The sequence below is a fragment of the Bubalus bubalis genome, chromosome 3, assembly GCF_019923935.1.
Source record: "Bubalus bubalis isolate 160015118507 breed Murrah chromosome 3, NDDB_SH_1, whole genome shotgun sequence".
NCBI classification, from domain to species: domain Eukaryota; kingdom Metazoa; phylum Chordata; class Mammalia; order Artiodactyla; family Bovidae; genus Bubalus; species Bubalus bubalis.
In genome coordinates this window covers 127,752,864-127,775,052 of record NC_059159.1, presented here as the reverse complement: position 1 = coordinate 127,775,052, position 22,189 = coordinate 127,752,864, and the positions used below count along the sequence as shown (strand labels likewise).

Sequence of the window (22,189 nt, the reverse complement as noted above, 5' to 3'; positions counted from 1 at the left end):
GCTCCAAAAATAGCTTGTGTTGTGTGTAAGACAACTGGACTGACTGCCCTTTGCTAAACCACAGTGCTGGAGACCTGACACAGTTTCCGACACAGGAAAATGGCTGTTGAAGAAACACAATTGCATATATTTTAACCTCAAATTCCTAATTTATACCCTACTTTCACCTTTGGTAACCAATTTTCTTTCCCATGTCTATGAGTCTATTTATATTTTGTAACATAAGTTCATTTGTATCATTTTTTAGATTCAAAATATACATACTACAAACCTAGACAGTATATTAAAAAGCAGAGACATTACTTTTCCAAAAAAGGTCTGGACAGTCAAAGCTATGGTTTTTCTAGTAGTCATGTATGGATGTGAGAGTTGGACCATGAAAAAGGCTGAGCACTGAAGAAGTGATGCTTTCGAACTGTGGTGCTGGAGAAGACTCTCGAGAGTTCTTTGGACAGCAAGATCAAACCAGTCAATCCTAAAGGAAATCAACCCTGAATACTCATTGGAAGGACTGATGCTGAAGCGCCAATACTCTGGCCACCTAAAGCAAAGAACCAACTCATTGGAAAAGACCCTGATGCTGGAAAGATTGAGGGCAGGAGGAGAAGGGGGTGACAGAGGATGAGATGGTTGGATGGAATCATCAACTCAATGGACATGAGTTTGAGCAAATTCCTGGAGATAGTGAAGGTCAGGGGAGCCTGGCATACTGCAGTCCGTGGGGTTGCAGAGAGTCAGACACAACTGAGCAACTGAACCAACAACAAAATACAAACTGCTGCTGCTGCTGCTGCTAAGTCGCTTCAGTCATGTCCGACTCTGTGCGAGCCCATAGACGGCAGCCCACCAGGTTCCCCAGTCCCTGGGATTCTCCAGGCAAGAATACTGGAGTGGGCTGCCATTTCCTTCTCCAATGCATTTAAGTGAAAAGTGAAAGTGAAGTCGCTCAGTCGTGTATGACTCTTTGCAACCCCATGGACTGCAACTTACCAGGCTCCTCTGTCCATGGGATTTTCCAGGTAAGAGTACTGGAGTGGGTTGCCATTGCCTTCTCCAAAATACACACTACTATATATAAAATAGATAATCAACAAGGACCTACTATGCAACACAGGGAACTATATTCAATATTTTGTAATAACCTATAAGGGGAAAAAATCTGAAAAAAATAGATATAGATGTCTGTACTACTAAATCATTTTGTTGTACATCTGAAATTAACACAACCTTGTAAATCAACTATGTCTCAAGAAAAGAAACACAACTGCTTGGTTTGCATGAAGGCGAGTGACTCAACAATAATAATGAGTAAAAAGTTCTGCATTATTAACTGGTTAGGCAATGGCACCCCACTCCAGCACTCTTGCCTGGAAAATCCCATAGATGGAGGAGCCTGGTAGGCTGCAGTCTATGGGGTTGCACAGATTCGGACACAACTGAGCGACTTCACTTTCACTTTTCACTTTCATGCATTGGAGAAGGAAATGGCAACCCACTCCAGTGTTCTTGCCTGGAGAATCCCAGGGACGGGCGAGCCTGGTAGGCTGTCGTCCATGGGGTCGCACAGAGTCGGACACAACTGAAGTGAATTAGCAGTAGCAGTAGTCAATAAATTAAGATCTGAAGGGGGAATGGTCAGGGAGGCAATAGACCCAGTCCTCAGCTTGTTCATTAAGCCTCCAGGGATTCTTATGGACCGGAAGTTGAGTCACTGCTCTGACTGCAACCCCTTTTCTTCCAGCAACAGTCATTCTCACAGTGCATTGTCTAAGACCCAGTTTCTGAACCTCACAACTATGACGTTATAATAGCAAACAACTACCCTGGGGCTTCTCTGGTGGCTTAGTTTGTAAAGAATCTGCCTGCAATGTGGAGATGCAGGTTCAATCCCTGCATTGGGAAGAACCCCTGGAGAAGGAATGGCTACCCACTCCAGTGTTCTTCTCTGGAGAATTCCATGGACAGAGGAGCTGGGAGGGCTACTGTCCATAAGGTCACAGTGAGTTAGACTGACTGAGTGACTAATACTAACATCCTGGGTATAGTGTGGACACAGTCATCTCCATCTCAGTGGGGAGAGATATTGACCCTCCTCATATTGTCATCAAAGAAATCATGTTCTGTTCCTTCTCTTTAGAAAGGGAATAGACCCGTCAACAAATTTCACAAGCAGTCCATTCAAAATATTTCATTTTCTGTCTTGTTGTGGATGTCTCAGTACTAAAGGTGCTAAAAAAGACTTGAAGAGTGCCATTTTATAGGATTTTTTTGTAGGTCCTAGGACTACATTTCTGAAGGCTATTACCAAGGATTTAATTTGAATCATTGGTTTAGAATTTTGTTTGGGGTATATTTTTCCAAGTGTTAGTACTTGTTTTTTGAATAATTAAAGAATGTTTAATTGTCCACAGGCACTGCAGCCTATGGAGAAGGAGAAATTACTATAACGTAAATATTTCCAGGTTGGAAGAACAGAATCAGGACCCTAAGATCTTTCTTCTATCAATACAAAGACTTTGAGGGCAACTCATGTGACCCCTGGATCAGTAAGAACTGTTTAGCTATGTGTGTGTGCGTGCTCAGTAGTGTCCAGCTCTTTGTGACCCCATGGACTGTAGCCCACCAGGCTCCTCTGTCCAAGGGATTCTCCAGGCAAGAATATTGGAGTGGGTTGCCATTTTCTACTCCAGGGGATTTTCCAGACCCAGAGATCTAACTCAAGTCTCCTGCATTGGCAGGCAGATTCTTTACCACTGAGCTATAACCCTGGCTCATTCTTTGGATTTTCTCTAGGAACAATCTGGATTTTTAAATTTTTCAGTTAAATATTTTGTTGCCTAGCTGTTGGAGGTAGTCATTGGTCATTTGGCCTGTATGCCACTGCTTTCTTTATGGCTTTGAGTTTTAAAAAAATCCTTGGCATTTAATATTATTTGGAAATCTTCACTGAAATATTTAACTCTTGCACTCCAGCTCCATGATCGATTTGATTCTCTACCTTAATTGCAATTATAGAACTCTTAGAATATTAATCTTTTCACATAGAACAAGACTACACTAATTTCAGGAGTTTTAGGTAAGAGTTAGGCAACCACAAACTTTTCTAAAAAACTTAATTATGCAAAAGTCATAGTGATACAATAATCTGGACTTAATGTTTGTTCATTTGCAATGTAATATAAAGGCATAGTTACTAAGTATGCTTTAATAATAGACATTTACATACCAACCTAAATCATTAAATTATTAGCAATGATTTTCATGAACACATACACACATACACATACACCTTAGAGCTCTTAAAACTTTCCAAGATTAAGTTAGAGTGTTTAGAAAAATTTACTTTAGAGAATTAATGTCCTAGACTTTATCTTAATACATGTGAACAATTCTTGTTGCATTGTGGACAAATCATAGCCACAAGAATTCAATGATGGATCGCGCAACCTCACCCACAGCAACCTACATTAATAGGAACAACAGAATAATTGCTTGGACTGTGAAATGAATAGCAGCACCAAAATTTTACATCTCCATTAGTTTTATTTCTCCACTGTGTGGTGCCCTTTACTCCCATTCCGTTTTAATTTTTTGAAGATAGAGGAGGCTGTGCTCACTGAAATCAAAGCTCCTCAGCTTCACAACTGTGGTTTCTAAACCTGTGTGCAAATAAGCATCCCTGGGCTGTGCTGTGTTCAGTCTTGTCTGACTCTTTGTGACCCCATGGACTGTAGCCTCCCAGGCTCCTCTGTCCATGGGATTCTCCAGCCAAGAATACTGGAGTGAATTGCCATGCCCTTCTCTAGGAGATCTTCCCGACCCAGGGATCAAGCCCACATCTCTTATGTCTCCTGCCTTGGCAGGCTGGTTCTTTAGCCTAGCACCACCTGGAAAACCCTAAGCATCTGTAGAGAAGCTTAATAATAATAATACAGCCTTTCCTGGATGCTGCCAAAGGATCCTTCTGTAGAAAGCAGAGCTTCCCTAGGGGGACAAACATGTAGGGACCTGGAAAAGCCTCATCCTGCTGGACTGTGTCCACTAGTGACAGTAAAGCAAATAACAGCCTGCTGGTCAGGTTAATTCGTAAAATCACAGTACAAATTATATTTTTTAAAGTTTGTATCGCCAAGGATATTATAACCAACCAGTAAGCTTTAAGAAGATATATTACACTTGTTTTTATAAACAAGAGATCCCTACTATCTAATTACATGACCAACAGGCAAACCAAACTTCACATGTTCACAACTGGAATCCTGGTCTTCCATTAAAACATGGTCCTTCCATCTCCATAAACAATAATTGCACCTTCTTTCCAGGGGTCAGATCCAAACAGGGGAGCCCTGCTTGATGCCTCTCTTTCTCTCTGTCCATATCCAGTCGGGGGGCTCTAAAGCAATCTTTCTCTCCTCCTCCTCTCTCCTACCCTGCTCCCCACCATCACCACCATCTTGGCTAAATTACTAGAGCAAAGTCCTAACTGGTCTCCTTGCCTCCCCTTGGTGCATCATGATGGTTAAAGGTCATAACTGTGTGAAATCTGGACCAGCCCCTTTCCAGCCACATGACTTGAGGAAAGGCCACCTCCTGGTCCTTCCACCTGGGTCTGTCCAACAGGCCAGGCTCCCTGTGGCTGTAGGCCTTCTGCCCTTGTCTGCTCCCTCCCCGTGAAGGCTCCACCTCCTCTTGTCTCAGTGCCGCTGCTTTGATGTAATAAGTGAAAATGTCAACTTTCCAACTGAGTCTTTTTCTGATCTCTCTATTTAAAACTGTAACCCTTCCTTCTGCAGTCTGTGCCCCATTCCCTGCTTTGTTCCGCTTCACAGCACCCACTGCCTTATAACATGCCATGTATTTGATTTGCTTCTGGCAAGGGTTTGGTTCCCCACCCAAAAAAGTGCCCCAGACCATGGGAGGGAGGTGTTCAGATTCACCGTCTGTTATGACCCCAGCTGTGTCGGCTCAGGGCAGGCGCTGAGCACTCGTGTTCAATGTTGTCAGAAGTTTTCTTGCCCATGATGAGCAGACAAGACCCTCGAATGGCATGTCCTGCATTTGCTGGGTATTTGGTGAGTGGCACCGGGTGTGTGATTTCTTATGTTGGGCTGGAATGAAGATTGCCATGGTTTTATCTACATACATACATACATATATATATACAATCTCTATACATATAAATACGACCTTTTTTCATTGAGTTGTTTGGAAAAGCTACCTAATAGCCATGTGCACACGTGTGTGGCCGGCCACTTACAAACAGGCCTGAACATCAGATTGGGGCGGAGGGGGGGGGGGGTTGGCTGGTGGATTCTTGGCCATCTTTGTGTTATACAAGCATAGACCGAATTAAAGGAATTTTCCAGTTCCCAAAATTAAAGGAATATATCCTCGTTAAAAAAAAAAAAAAAAGTTTTCTTGCATCTCTTCAGTTTTGTGCCTTAACTTGGACATTTCTTCACGTCACCCTGGGAAAGGGAATGATTCATGTCCTTGGCAGACAGTTTTCAAGGCCATCATGTGTATAAATTAATCAGGATGGGTAATCAGTAGATTTTACCTTTTCCCTCCCTTTTTTAGAGGTTCTTTCTTATCTCTAGGGTAAGAAAAACATGCTTATATATCATCAAGTATTATCCTAAGTTAATTGAAATCAAAAGCTGAGCATTTGTTTTTACTGTCCCTTTGCATTTTGATAATTATTCTTGTCTATGGTGGTAGGGACCTAGGTTCACTCTGAAGAGGTAATAGCATTTCCAGGGAATCAAAATGTATCCACTATTGCAGCAATCAGTATCAAAACAGAACACCTTTGAGATAGTTACACACTCCAAATGGGCTTTAGAAATATGCACAACTAAAGCTTCATGGCAAAGCTTAGATCATGTGTTCACTATGATGATTAAAATGTTTCTCTTTTATTACAACCATAAACTGGAGAAGATCAGGCAATCAGCTCTCAGTTATTTCTCTTGGCACACTTATAAACTTGACCTTAGCCTTACCAAGCCTGCCAACAGTTAATTATCAGCAAATACCTTTGAAACTTTACTCATCTTGGGACATGTTATTTGGGATTATTTCTACCTTTCTATGAGAGAAGGCAATGGCACCCCACTCCAGTACTCTTGCTTGGAAAATTCCATGAATGGAGGAGCCTGGTAGACTACTGTCTATGGGGTCACAGAGAGTCGGACACGACTGAGCAACATCACTTTCACTTTTCACTTTCATGCGTTGGAGGAGGAAATGGCAACCCACTCCAGTGTTCTTGCCTGGAGAATCCCAGGGACTGGGGAGCCTGGTGGGCTGCCGTCTATAGGATCGCACAGGGTCGGACACGACTGAAGCAACTTAGCAGCATCAGCAGCTACCTTTCTATGATTCTTGGAATTTTTCAGTGTACATGGAACTCTGCTCATAGGATTAACCCAAGATAATATATATGAAAATCTTTAACATGCCCTAGACTTTTTGATAATTAAGAACCTAATTGATATAAAGGAAATGTATTATTGGGATGCTAGCTTCTTTATTTAGCTTTCTTTATTCTTGGCATTCACTTGAGTCATGGTAATGAAAGCAAATCAAAGCAGAAATCGAATCACTTGAAGGTTATAAACCACTGGAATCCAGTATATCTAGAAAGATCCCCTGGGCCGTTTCCTCACATATTTCACTGATCGCATATCTTTCAGTAAAAGTAAGTTGATGTATTTAACTCTGTCATCACACTGCAATATTCTGGTCAGTATTTATGATAAAATATTTGCCTAAAAGCCCCAAACAGCCATACTCACACCCAGTGCAATGCCCTGGGAGTTCCTGCATCTTCTGTAACAACTTCGGGGGTGGTTTTGGGACTGGAATACATATTTGACTGAATTTAGATCAGATCACATATTAACCACTGCCAAAAATGCTTAGATTTTTTTCATGTATGAAATGACAATAGGTATTTATATAAAAACCACATCGAGATTGCAAGCTATTCACAAACCATCATTATAATTTTACCCATAAATAATTTCCTCCTCGTGAGATCTGCAACCCTTCCCCAGTGATATGGAGCCATAACAACAGAGAAACCAAATTATAACTAATTTATAGTTACCTAAGAACCATCTATAGTTGATTTTTTTCTCATAATTATCTCAGAATTTGCACTCAAATTCTGTGGTTGTTGAAGTATCTGTTAGGGCTACACTGCTAGAGTAACAGAAAGTTTTCTAAAGGAGCTTTGTCCTCTTTATTGGGCAAACTTTATATGAGCATGGAGAAAAATTTATGGGTACAAACACATACAGATACAGGTAGAGAAGAGGTATAAAAAATTTGTATCAGTTCCATCAGGGCAGTTGTCATTCATTGCAGTGGAAGTTTTGGTCCTTTGTGCTCCTATACATTTAGGCAGAGAGCTTAAATTAGAAAGTTTTAAAGAATTAAAGGCGTCATAAACACTATGTAAACACAAGTCCTTTAACACATATTAATAATCAGGTTTTTAAGGAAGATGAAATATTTTTACATAGTTGCACATGAATAGTATTATTAGATGAAGTTATACACTTGGTGTGTGTGTTAGTCACTCAGTCATGTCTGACTCTTTGTGACCCCATGGACTTGTAGCCCATCAGGCTCCTCTGTCCAAGGAATTTTCCAGGCAGGAAGAGTGGAGTAGGTTGTCATTTCCTAATCCAGGGGATCTTCCTGACCCAGGGGCTGAACCCAGGTCTCTTGTGCCTCCTGCATTGGCAGGCGGATTCTTCACCACTGTGCCCCCTGGGAAGTCCATATACACTTTAGAAACATTTATTATTCCTTAGATAAACTCAGGGCTTCCCAGGTGGTGCTAGTGGTAAAGAATCTTCCTGCCAACCCAGGAGACATAAGAGATGCAGGTTCTACCCCTGGGTCCAGAAGATCCCCTGGAGGAGGACATGACAATCCACTCCAGTATTCTTGCCTAGAGAATCCCATGGACAGAGGAGCCTGGTGGGCTACAGTCCATAGAGTCACAAGGAGTCAGACATGACTGAAGCGACTTAGCACACATGCACACAGATAAACTCACCTGACTACAGATTCAGAAGAATATAAATGGATATTTTCATAAATTTAAGAAGTGAACATTCTCCTAAGACTTTGCCACTTATTGACATGAACTAAGAAATAAAGTTTACCCTTTTATGTTGTAGATTAATAAACAGCGATTTATTGCTAATTTTTGCATAAATAAAGAACATTTCCAGGAAAATAATGACATAACTTTTAATTACCACCTCTTAACTATTTTAGAACATTACATTTAATACTTCTTAACAATCATATTACAATTACAATCAAAATGCACATCTAAGTAAAGCTGCCACTAGGTAAACTGTGCTTACTGCATATGGATTTTTCATACACAGCTACATGAGTTTGTCATTAAAAAAGCTTATTAGCATACCTGTCATGTTGCAATATACCAGGGATGGTTCCAGAGGGCCACTTCCATCTGAGTCGATATAATAGAGCCCTGAAGAATTTCCTCTGTGCCAGTGGGCTTCACATGACTGCTCGTAGAGAGCTGCAGAGGACAGAGATCTCAGACAGGAACGACAATAGAATGCATCCCTCCATGTTGTTAATTAAGTGATATTTTCCCCAGTAACACTCATTCTGCCTTGCTCTCAGGGACATATTCTCTAGAGGAGTGTTCCCCTGTTTCACTCGGGTAGCATAAAGATTCTCAGGCACAGAGTGAAAGATTTTAAGAAGTATCACTATGGGACATGTGGATCTGAATACCTTATGCTCTAGAAACACAGAATTCCTGTCAAAATCAGGGTAACTGGATTTACTCTAGTCTAATTCTTTGCTGCTTCACAATATCTAAGCATCTGAAATGCATTGGCTTAATCTCCCTAAATGATATGTTATTATCTAATAATCATGCTATTTTAAAAAAATTACTCAGTAACTATACTCTTTGTTTACTTAAGACAATTTCCACATGAAATGCATTTTTTTCAATGAGATGGATTTCACAAATCAGCAGCTCTACTTCATTCCGTTTTTAAAGTTCATTTTAAAAAGAAACATCCTAAAATGCTTTGGAAATGATTATTCAAGAAAATCAAAATTCAAAGAAATATATATAATATATATGAAAAGTCTCTTTGTAGTTTCAATTTATCCTAATTCATAAATGAATTTTCTATGTATACAATGAATGTTTTACAAGGCAAGTGATTAGCATCTGTAGATGATGAACTCAATTAATATTCAGCATGCATTAAATGAATGATCAGTCAAGTAACAGCTTTCTTGAGCATCCCCCTTTACCTTGACAGGAAAGACCCTCTGAAAACCTGAAAAGCTGCTAACGGCTGCTGGGAGGGAAGTGTGGCACTAATTCTGGCACAGAGTTGGACTGGGTCTTTAAGTCAGCTCTAAGGATCCAATCTGGCATCCACACAGAGAGACTCAGGTGGTAGTTAGACAAGATCCACAAACTAGAGTGATCCTAGTAGGATATGGCTTTATGCCATGCTATAATGACTGGATTACCTACATTTCTAACTTTGCTTATTTCAAATAATCAAGAAAAATCCTTGGAGAAGTTTAGGAGTGGTTGTTCTCGCATCTCAAAGAACAAGAACATGAAGGGAATGCTTTTTGTCCAGAGATTCTGTAAAGGGAAAAATCCTTTTATTAAATATGGCCAAGTATCAAATGTATCAAGTTAGATTTCCCCCAACTCAACAGCATGGTTACCATCATTTACACTGATAGACACAGAGACACTGATGGAAAAGCAATTTGGATTGCTTTTCCACCATGCTTGCATTTTGGCCACTCACGTTGACATTTCTATCATATATACACATGGTTATAACCACCTAAGTGTCCAGAGGGATACACATAGATTGATAACAGTGTCTGTGTTGTGTTGGGGCTGCAATTGCCTAGGAAAACAAGAGTAGTGGAGGAATGACTTAGGAGAAAACTTGCTTTAAACAAGAACATACACATGTACTAATTGTGTGCTTAGACTCCAAAATAATGGTCTTATGATCACTTACATTGATTTGGTAATAGCTCATCTTCATGTGACTGATCAATTGCAGAATTCCAAGCAAGTCAATTCAATTATTAGACCAAATCATGGGCCACAAGCAAAAAACCTAACATATGTGTAACAGGATGTATAATATATATAAAATACATAATATATATCTGTTAGTTTTAAATCTTTATGATACAGAGTTGTTTGGAATGATGTTTAGATCACAGTTACTGATAGCATTTAGCCATCACTCCTTAATCATTAATATTCAGTTGGTATCTTCTTCATATAAGTATGATGCAGAACACTCTAAGAAAGAGATTACCCTATTCCAAACTGTGACTGGGCAAAATCACTTAGCTTCAGGTTTCCCAGATGTCTAGGTCCTTTCAAATAAATAGTTATTCTGGTAAATTCTTACTTGGCACTAGTATAGCAAATTGAGTTGCAGGTAGGATTGCTCTGGCTGAACTTGTTTAGGGGATATTTAAGGCATGAATCATCTCCCTTTGTCTTCCAAGAGACTTGGAGTTCCTCTGCAGAACCCTGGTAGTGGTGGGGACTCAGGGTTCTCACCCCAATGCCTGCCTTCCTGGGATACACTTCCCAAAATGACAAATTTATGCCAATCCAATTTCTGTCTTTCTCCCTTATGTGGAAATAAAATTAAATAATTCACAGGGAAGAGTTCTTAACAGTGCAATGTATTCTCCCAGTAGGAGGGACTGAATGCGGTGAGATGAGTGAATTTTCATATCATGCTGTCTCTAAAGACCAAGAGGGAGGGGTGCTATGAGAGAAGGCTTCAGAAGTGTCAGTAATGAAAAGGAAATAAGGAAAACAATAAAACAAAAGCTTAAACAGCAGCCAATAATTAGAAAACCAAGGACATTTCAGGGCTTTCTGTCATAAGTTTCTTGTAGATAATGGATTATTCTCCATAAAGATTTGTTAGCTTTAAAGATGAAAGACTACTTCTTCAGAAAAGAGACTGATGTTCCAAACAAAAGAAACACCAATGAGAGGTGATCGAGAGTGTGACATTGGGTAAACAACTTAGCTTCTCAAGTGCAATACACAGATAATTGGACATTTATCTCCTAGAGTTGTTTCAAGGATTAAAAGAGTTGAAATAAGAGAGCTAGAATTATGCAAGTACATGGTAAGTTCCAGTATATTAACCACCACCATCATCACAAAGAACATCAAGATTCCAAAGGGACCCGAGTGTTCACCTGGCTTCTTACTGATATTGAGAAACCCAATCAGGTTAGCTTCCACCCTGCACTGCTGAGATTCTTCCTGCTTAATTTTATACACTTTGTTTATAAAACATGAATTCTAGATTTTATTTTTACCTTTGACTATATTTTCTTTTCTTATCCTTATTTTCTTTCACCTACTATTTTTCCTGTCTTAGGATACATGTATTTCTGTAAGCTGCCTTACCACTCATATGAAATAATGCAAAATAAAAAGTATAAAAGGTAAAAAAAATTAAATAAATCAGACAAAAATTAATGTCTAAAGTAATTATTTTTGTTGTTGCTTTCTAGCACGGAGTTGCACAGACATGCACATATACACAAAATAATGGAAAGAAAAACAGCTACATGGAAATCAGGACAAAGGAGTGCGAGGCTTACAGGAATGGCAGGTGGCACCCATGTAACCAGTGTGTGCACAGTCGCAGGAGAAGGTGTTCCAGGACTGGGAACATTCACCCCCATGTTCACAGTAGCTGGGCAAACACCTAGGAGAAAGCAGACACAGCACTGTTTCTCACATTTGGTGATGATAAATTGTATCTTAAAATGTTGTAATGAAAGATAGATAACAACAGTGAATTGACCAGAAAACTTAACATGGACAACACTTGCTGGGTCTGTCATAGAAATTTCCAAATGTAATATCAATTACAGACTAAAAAATCCATTAGATGCTACCAGCTGTCATGTATTTATGATAGGCAAATTTTCTACACATCTCATTACATCAGAAAACGTGTTTGCCTTTTCACAAATAAGGCAAGATTAATTTCATACATGACTAAGGATATAAATTGCCTGCAGTGGCCACAAATAGCACATTTTCTGTCCTTGCTTCCATGTCCTTGCAGTGCGACCTACAGATACTTCCATCAGAAGGTATAGCTTACTTCTCCATCTTGAATCAGGGTTGGGCGTGTGACCTGCTTGGATCAATGAGGCGTCAGCAAACTGACACAGCAGAGGCTAGAAAAGTGCCCGGGCAGTGGGCTTTCTCTCTTACTGAGTTTTGAACCCTGAAAGCACAACCACATGGAGAAACCTGGGTTGGTTTATGTGGTCCAGTCACTCTGGTGGGTTCAAAACCATAGGACAAGTGAATGGGAGGATTATAAGTCTCGCAGCTGTCAGCTGAACCCTCAGGCAACCACAGATGCACAAGCGAGCCCAGCAGCAAATACAGAATTGTGAGATAAACAAATAGCTGCTGTTTGGGGCTAGTATGTTTTAAAGATAATCTATTGTGCAGCCAAAACTAGCTGATGTATTATGTATACCACACTGTAATATATTGCCATGTTGACTTAGTACATAAGAAAACATTTTAAAGAGAAGGGAAGAAGGCAGGAAAATGGAGACACTTTTTTTTTTATCCATGTAGTATCACAGTACCAGGGATTCTGAATGTCATCAACTTTAGTCAGACTGAAAATGCCCTCAGGAATTAGAGAGCACTTGTGACTGAGGGCCTTATTTTTATTTTTCCCCATGTAGTTGAATAAACCACAAAATCACTCAGGTAAACCAAATAACCACTTATGTCTCATGGACACTGTTACATCTCACTTCTCAAAATCAAAGGTGAGATTTTAATGTTTGTTTATAAGATTAAAATTTTAATTGTAAGAGGTTATTTAATTTTTCATTATCACAAATAAATGCTATCCTCAAAGTAATAGAAAATTGAATTCAAATATGTATAAAAATATATACAATATAATCAAGTGGAATTTATTGCAAGTATAAAGGCTGCTCCAAAATCTGAAAAAAATAATTTGAAAATTAATGCAATCTATTACACAAATAAGTTAAAGAAGAAAAACTGTAAGTTCACATCAATAGATGCAGAAAAAGTATTTGACAAACTCTAACACCAATTCATGATAAAAAAAAAACAAAACAAAAACAGTAACAACAAAACACTTAGGGAAACTAGTAATACAATTTCATCAACTGATTAAAAAAAACCTTTCAAAATCCTAGAGCAATGTCATATTATTGGAGAGAAACAAGATGCTTTCTTCTAAGTATAGGAGCGAAAATGCTTTCTTCTAAGTGTAGGAGTAAAGCAAAGATTTGTTCTCACCACTCTTATTCAAACATCATACTGAAAGTCTTAGCTAATGCAATTAGACAAAAAATGGAATAAAAGATATGTAGACTGGGAAGGAAGAAATAAAACTATCTTTGTTCACAGATGACATGATTGTCTATGTAGAAATTCTGAAATAATAAACAAAATAACTTCTGAAACTAATAAGTGATGAGAGCAAAGGTGCAGGATTATTTCTTATAAATGAACAATGAACTGAAACCTAAAATAAAAAACACAGCACGTACATTAACACCATCAAAAAATAGAATATTTGGATACAAATATAACAAGACATATGCAAGATTTATATGAGAAAAACTATAAGATTCTGATGAACAAAAATAATCTAAATAAGTGAGGATATTCCATGTTCATGGAGAGTAAGGTTCAAAATTGTCAAGATTTCAGTTATTCCCAATTTGATCTATAGCGGCAAAGAATCTTAATCAAAATCACTGCATGTAATTTTATGGATGTCAACAAACTAATTCTAAAGTTTATATGTAAAAGTAAAAGATCCAAGAGAATATTAAAAATGAAAAAGATCAAAGAACTAACATTACCCAACTTCAAGACTTGTTATAAAGCTACAGAAGAAATCAAGGCCATGTGGCACTGGCAAAAGAACAAACAAGACTAAGGAAACAGCATAGAAGGTCCAGAAACAAGTTTACACAAATGTAGTCAACTCATCTTTAACAAAGATGCAAAGGCAATTCACTGAAGAAAGGACAATTTTTTCAACAAATAATGCTAAAACAACTGGGCCTCCACATGCAAAAAAATAATATTATAAACACAGGTTTTACATCTTTCACAACAGTGAACTCAGACTAGATCTCAGAATTTTTAAATACAAAATGCAAAACAGTTAAGCTCTCAGAATATAATATAGGAGAAAATCTAGGTGACCTTGGTTTGACAATGACTTTTCAGATACAGTCCACAAAAGAAAAAAATGGTAATCTGCACTTCAGTAAAATTAAAAAAATCTTTTCTATGAATCACACTAAGAGAATGAAAAGATAAGCTACAGACTAATAGGTAGCTTTTGTAAAACATGTATCTAACAAAGATTGGGGTATAAAATACAGGAAGAACTGGAGAAAGAAATGGCAACTCACTACAATATTCTTGTCTTGAAAATCCCATGGACAGAGGAGTCAGTCTGGCAGGCTATACAGTCCATGGGTTTGCAAGAATCTGACACGACAGCAACTGAGCACGCATGCACGCACTTAAAATTCAACAAGACGAATATAACCAATTAAAAACTTGGGCAAAGGATGTGAATGGACACCTGACTAAAGAAGGTAACAAGACTGCAAATAAAAATACAGAAAGATCTTCAGAATCATATGTCAGTAGAGAAATGCAAATTAAAGCAATGAGATAACACTACAGACCTGTTAGGAAAGCAAAAATCCAAAACACTGACAACACCAAATATCGGCAGGGATGAGGATAACAGGAGCTCTCATTCATTCTTGGTGGGAATGCAAAATGACACAGGCACTCTGTAAGGCAGTTTGACAATATTTCACAAAACTCACCATCTTCTTACTACATGATCCAGTAATTGGGCTCCCTGGTATTTACTCAGATGAGCTGAAAACTTCCATACAAAAACCTGCACATAAATTTTTATAGTAACTTTGCTAATTGTGAAAACCTGGAAGGAACCAAGATGTCCTTCAGGTGAATGGATAAACTGGTGGTATATAATATTGTTTAGCACTAAAAACAAATGAGCTGTACAGTCACAAAACAGATGGAAGAGTCTTAAATTCATGTTATTAAATGAAAGGCTATGTATGTAGCACATGATTCCTACACATGACATCCTGGAATTGGCACAACTATGAAGAGAGTAAAATGATTGGTGATTTCCAGGCCGGAGGTTGGGAAAAGGGAGGGATGATTGAATAGGTGATGCATGTAAGATTTTTAGGGCAGTGAAACCACTGTACATGATACCATAATGGTGAAGACATAACAGTATGCATTTGTAAAACCCCATAGAACTGTCTAACACCAAGAATGAACTATAATGTAAATCAGTGTGTCTGTGAAAGTCACTCAGCCTTATCCGACTCTTTGCGACTCCATGGACTATAGGCCATGGAATTTTCCAGGCCAGAATACTGGAGCGGTAGCCTTTCCCTTCTCCAGGGGATCTTCCCAACCCAGGAATCGAACCCAGGTCTCCCACATTGCAGGTGGATTCTTTACCAGCTGGGAAGCCCATGTAAAGCAGGGACTTTGGTTAACAAGAATGTATCAGTATCAGTTCATCAATTCTAATAAGTGTACAATGATAATGCAAGATGTTAAAAATACATCTTGCTGTGTGGGGAGACTGGAAAAAGAGGAGATAGAGGAGAACTCTCTATACTTTCTGCAAGCCTAAAACTGCTCTAAAAAAATGAAGTGTATTAATTAAAAATGTTCATTGTAAGGGACTCAATCAATACAGGCAAGTATATGAAATTCACTCAAAAAAAAAAAAATGTGTGTGTATGCTTAATTGCTCAGTCATGTCCAACTCTCTGCAACCCCATGGACTGCACCCACCAGGCTTCTCTGTCCATGGGATTTCCCAGGCAAGAATACTGGAGCAGGTTGTCATTTCCTTCTCCAAAATATGTGTGTATAAATTTATAAATAATTTTACATAAATATTGTATTATTTTTCTGTTAGTGCCATAACAAACTACTACAAATTGTACTAAGAACAAGAGAGATTTATAGTAATGAAAGGAACTCTGCTTGGAAGACAGTACTGTGTGAACATGTAGAAATGCACAGAGATCAACATACACCCCCCATTTCATCCCACTCTGCTCCCCTACAGTCACTTATCAGGAAATCAGAAAAGGCAAAGCAAACATCATTAGGAAGAAAGTAGGAAAAACAAAAGATGAAAGGGAACATCTGGCTATTTAATGATTTTTTTCTCCTCTAATACTGTACAAATTATGCACCCAAACACTGAAATTCCAGTAGATGTAACCAAACAACTATTTTGGCTTTCTTTGGAAAAGTATAGAAAAAAATCTCAGCTGTCAGTAAGAACTAGAAATAGGCAAACTCATTTTTACTTAAAAAAATAAAAGGATAAATATTAGATTTTTGAAATATTTCCTGGACATGCTTATTGTTAATTACTGACAAATTTCAGAACCCGTTTGTCAACTTTAAGATTGTGAGCTTCAAAATCAGTTTATACCAGTGGGATTCACATGTAGAATAAATGGTATCCACATTATTTATCTTTCTGAAGAGGTCTACTAGGTGAATGCATAGGATGGGGCATCCATACCTTAGCTGTTGTTGTTTAAATCTCTAAATTGTGTCTCTTTTGCAACCCCATGGACTGTAGCTTGCCAGGCTCCTCTGTCCATGGAATTTTTTAGGCAAGAATATTGGAAATGGGTTGCCATTTCCTTCTCCAGGGGATCTTCCCAAACCCTGGGATCCAATCTGAGTCTCCTGCATTGCAGGCGGATTCTTTACTACTGAGCCACCAGGGAAGCCCTTATCCATAATTTGACAGTCAGCAAATTACAATAATAGTTAAAGAAATGGACAGTCAAGAGCAAAGTCACCAAGTATCTGGAGTGGTGGTATTTCAGATGGTGTTCTGCAGATCCTCTTGGGGCTGAAGAGGTGACCTGACCCAAGCATGGCCCATCCCCTTTGCCCCTCATTTGAACAAAGCAGCTTCTTGGCTTTTCTTTTTTTTTTTTTTATAAGTTGAAACTCTCTAAAATCTCGCTTAAATAGATTCCATACTTTTTAATAGGATGAAGATGACTCTTCTATGATAAAGAATATTATAGGGTTATCTAAAATTGGGTATAAGATTTTTTCAAAAACAAAATGTTTGAGTTTGTGGTAATTAATTTTCTTTTAAATGTATTATTTATTTAAAAAATAAGATGTATGTTTCACAATTTTGCATTTAGCATTTAGAAGGTTAATGTTAGATCAAAAGCAGTGGAACTGGAAAAAGTGACCCCATCAACACAGTCCATGGCTGCAGATGGCAAATACTTGAGCCTAAGAGGAACCTGAAAAGGGCTATGTAGCCTGAGTCACACCACGTGAAATCCTAATGGCCAAAACCAAAAGAGTATAAGACACGATCTCTCCTCACTGCTATCCTTACCCCACAGCCTCGTCCCAAAGGACAGGGAGCTCTTTCCTGTAAAGTGACATCAGAGCCACAGGAAGGCAGAGTGTCATGAGCACAAGTCTTTGTGTGGCTCAGGAAGGTTTTCTAAGCACCCCTTAGATTTCAAACATCTTTGCAGTATTTGCAGTGTGAGGAGGAATGCCGCTATGAATTATTAATTCCTGTGCCTGATGGATAGAAGTTATAAAACTAGCTGCATTTTAATAATAAAGCTCAGCTTCACTTGAGCACATTAAGACTTGCTCGGGGCAGGCAGAGCCGTGGGCTAGGCGGATGGCTGGTCACAGTACACAGCGCCCAAAGACAGCCCAGGTGTGGGTGTCTGCTTTGCTGAGCTTTTAAGTGAATCTATTTCATGGTACATTGGACATGCAGTTAGTAGGTATGGACTAAAGGGCTGAGGAAAATGAACATTTTTGGTAATAAGAAGAATGGAGAATAAGGACATGTCTTTAGATGTTGAGCCATAAAAAATTACAATTAGTGACTATATAGGCCATCCAATGCCTGGAGAATCCCAGGGACGGGGAGCCTGGTGGGCTGCCGTCTATGGGGTCGCACAGAGTCGGACATGACTGAAGCGACTCAGCAGCAGCAGCAGCAGGCCATCCAAAGTGCCAACAGCTATTTTTATACCCACTTACAGAGGAACCTGAATTTTATAGAAGATAGCTTAACACTACAGAAGTCTCCATAGATTAGTACATATATCTGAAAATCTTCTTAAAATGTGATGTGGAAAATGTTTCTATTTTCTATTTTGGTCACACACACATAGATATGTTTGTTTGCTTTTTTATTTTTGGACAAGAAATTTTTATGCACAAAGGGACCAACATTATGTGTGAAAAATACCGTGATTGCAACATATGCTGGGATGGAATTCTCCAGGCACTAAAATAACTTTCTTTGAGCTTCCTGACTGAAGTGACAACCCTGCTACTGCCTGTGAACTTGATCTCTCACCCTCTTGCCCTACTAAGTCATTCCCATGGGTGAGGGCAGCAGTCTACGTCCAAAAGAACATTTCTAACCCTCTCCCAAGACTCAAGATTCCAGAAATGACTGCAATTAAAACCTACAGATGATGCTATAGTTCCTATGCCAATTTTTTTTTATAATCTGAAAATTAGTATTGAGAGTTTTGTCTAAATTATTTAAATCTTCTTTTCCACTACAAATGAATAGAATGTGAACATACGGCCATGAGCATTTGCATTAAAGCGTCAAGTTCTTGTGAGTCAGTATTTTACATACTGGGAATTTGTGATCTTCTCATACATTGCTAGATTGCGCTGTAACTTGTAGTTAATTGGGAATGACAGGGAATTTCAATTAGTGTTAAATTTGGGTTAGATTTACTCCACAACGGACTCTGTGCAGTGTGAACTTTTGAAAAGTGCCCTATGTGTGGATGTGTGGGGATGTCCGGGATGTGTACATTTGTTCAACACAAACTTAATGCACTGCTATTGCAGAAAAGTCAGACATACTAGGCACAGAAAAAAAGGTGCATGTGTGATGATTAAGCCATCCCTTTTAGCCAAAATTACTTACAAGTCTGATAGTATGGCTAACAAATAACTTTGGTAAAGTTGTAATGCTTAGAAATTTTAATATGTTATTGTTTTTTTTTTTATGTTATTGTTTTAAAGCTTTGCCTTTCTAATCTTCTCCAGTAAAGTGGAGTACTTTGCTCAATATGTGGCAACTGAATATTGTCCACTCTGCTGTGTTTACCACATCACTGCTGCTGCTGCTGCTGCTGCTAAGTCACTTCAGTCGTGTCCGACCCCATAGACAGCAGCCCACCAGGCTCCCCTGTCCCTGGGATTCTCCAGGCAAGAACACTGGAGTGGGTTGCCATTTCCTTCTCCAATGTATGAAAGTGAAAAGTGAAAGGGAAGTCGCTCAGTATTGTCCATCACTAGAAATCCCTAAAGCTTCAACTTTTATCAAAGAGTTACTTTTCATTTTTCCTATAGAATAGAGAATGTAAGGTGAATGCAGCTAACCACACAGAATTTTTATTTCTGGGTCCTCCATATCTCTTTAGAATATTCTAATCTGTCTTTGAAGTGTTAGAAATTTCTAAAGTATATAGTCATCAATAATTATAACAGCATCAATAGTATTCTGTATGAATTCAGTAGCCTGGAGGCATATACAAGGAAAATTCATGACAGTGTGTATTCTAAACAAGTATCATTGGAAAGAAACGATTACTTAAAGTTTCTCGTTTTTGTTTTCTGTATAAATATAATTTTCCCCTATGGAATGGAATATTGGGAATGGAGAAAGGGCAAAAATATGCTCCCTTTCACCAGCTTATTTGTTTCTAGTCTACTATCAAAAATTGAAAGCAGCAGGGGGTGGGATTAACTGAGAGAGTAGCATTGAAACATACACATTACCATATATAAAATATTAAGAGGTAGCCAGTGGGAATTTGCCATATGATGCAGGGAACTCAAGCTGGTGCTCAGTGACAATCTAGAGGGGTGGGATGGGGTGGGGGAAGGAGGGAGGTTCAAGAGGGAGGGGACACATGTATACTTATGGCTGGTTCACATTGTTGTATGGCAGAAACCAACACAACATTGTAAAACAAATACCCTCCAATTAAACATTAAAACAAACAAACAAACAAACAAAAAACACCCTGAAAACAGGCATGCTGACGTGAGATTGCCTACCTATCTGTGAGGCCACAGGTGTCTATCTGGAGGTCACGGAAACTCCCTAGCGCCCCCTGCTGTACGGATATGGGATCCACTGCTTTGTCGCCAATGGAAATGAGCCTCAGGCAGCCCTGAAATCCACCCAGGGAATTAGTACATCCAGGATGAGAACTGTTGTCAGGACAGCCTGAATGAACACGGAGACAGAGGAGATAAAAATAGTTATGAAAAAATATTGTACAGTATTTCTCATTAGCAAAAATTGTTACCTCCATTTGCTAGTAGACATCTGAAGCAAGAACAGCTATGGCAAACCTAGACAGCATATTAAAAAGCAAACACATCACTTTGCCAGGAAAGGTCCATTTAGTCAAAGCTACGGTTTGCGCAGTAGTCATGTACAGGTGTGACAGTTGGACCATAGAAAAGGCCAAGAGCCGAAGAACTGGTGCTTTCCAATTGTGCTGGAGAAGACTCTTGAGCGTTCCTTGGACAGCAAGAAGATCAAACCAGTCAATCCTAGAGGAAATCAACTCTGAATATTCATTGGAAGGACTGACGCTGAAGCACCCATACTTAGACCACTTGATTTGAAGAGCTGACTTATTGGAAAAGATCCTGATTCTGGGAAAGATTGAGGGCAAGAAGAGAGGGGGACAACAGAGGATGCGATGGTTGGATGGTATCGCCGGCTCAATGTACATGAGTTTGAGCAAACTCTGGGAGATAGTGAAGGACAGGAAAGCCTGGCATGCTGGAATCCATGGGGTCCCAAAGAGCCGGACACAATTTAGTTACTGAAAAACATAATTTGAGAAGGGCACATCACTCATGGATAGGGTGGTGGAGAGCTGACAGGAACAAAATGTGTTGGTATTGGTAAACTGTAAAAATAATGACTAAAGCCAGGCTTACAGAGAGATGAGAGGAAGGGAAGATGTGAAATCTGACAAACAGAGTTACTTCACTTTTAATTTAAGCAGTCTGATTTCTTTTTTGAAAGTACATTTAAGACATCACTCCTTTTAGTATGATGTTAAACTAGATGAACTAAAGGCATGTGAAAGCAGAATCAGAAAAAAAATTATAGGCATAAGAGGACTTAATAAATTTCAAATGCTTAAAAATAATCTTAAATTGAGAATTGACCTGGATACCCTCCATTCATCTAAATATTGTTAAATATCCACATGTGTGAATTCACAGGCATATTTTTAAACACTTCTGATAATAACTGGTCTAATAGTAATTTATACTTACTTTTATTTTTTTAATTAGGCATTTTAGTCAAATATATTTCAACATGAATAGACAAACAAATTAACAATATCTCATAACTATATAGCATTGTGAATAATGGAGAAAACAAGCAACACAATGTTCTATGGAAAAAAGAAATGACCTTTGATTAATTTCAATAATAAGAGTAAAATTTACAAGTTCTGTTACAGACATTACTTGGTTTGCTGTACAGTTACCAACCATAATTCCTACAGAGTAGTTCTGTTTTATCCTCCTGGGTCTCCCAAGAGATAATGTTCTTAGAATGATTATGAACAAGGACAAGACTTTAAAATCAAAATCAAAGCAAGTGGGGTCCAGAGCCACCTTCTTTTCCACTTGTAAGGCCAGCAGGGTTTAGAGTGTCCTCTCACCCTCCCCTAAATTGTCTCCTAAAGAAATCACAGGTTCTTAGATTCGTCTACTGCAAGACTGACAATGTAGGAGAGGATGGGGAAAGTTAGGCTAAGAGGATGCTGTCACCGTGAAATGCTTCTGAAAAAGGCAACAGTTTGGAGAAACCTGCTGTACAGAGTCCAGATCGCATTACTCCCCTCTACTCAAGACTGAGGTCCTCCCTAGGAACAGCTGGGCTGCAGGGAGCTACTCTCA

General features: G+C 38.8%; 1 protein-coding gene across 2 annotated transcripts in view; it reads right to left on the bottom strand.

Moving 5' to 3' along the window:
• The window catches only part of LOC102404051 (contactin-associated protein-like 3), a 237,881-nt gene that overhangs the window by 63,733 nt on the left and 151,959 nt on the right, over positions 1-22,189 (bottom strand). For both annotated transcript variants that reach the window (XM_006069491.4, XM_006069492.4), the window contains exons 10-12: positions 20,312-20,483; positions 11,701-11,807; positions 8,453-8,572 (exon numbers count right to left, since the gene is read on the bottom strand). In XM_006069491.4, coding sequence (XP_006069553.3) covers positions 8,453-8,572; positions 11,701-11,807; positions 20,312-20,483 — 399 coding nt within the window. The remainder of the gene's footprint in view (positions 1-8,452; positions 8,573-11,700; positions 11,808-20,311; positions 20,484-22,189) is intronic.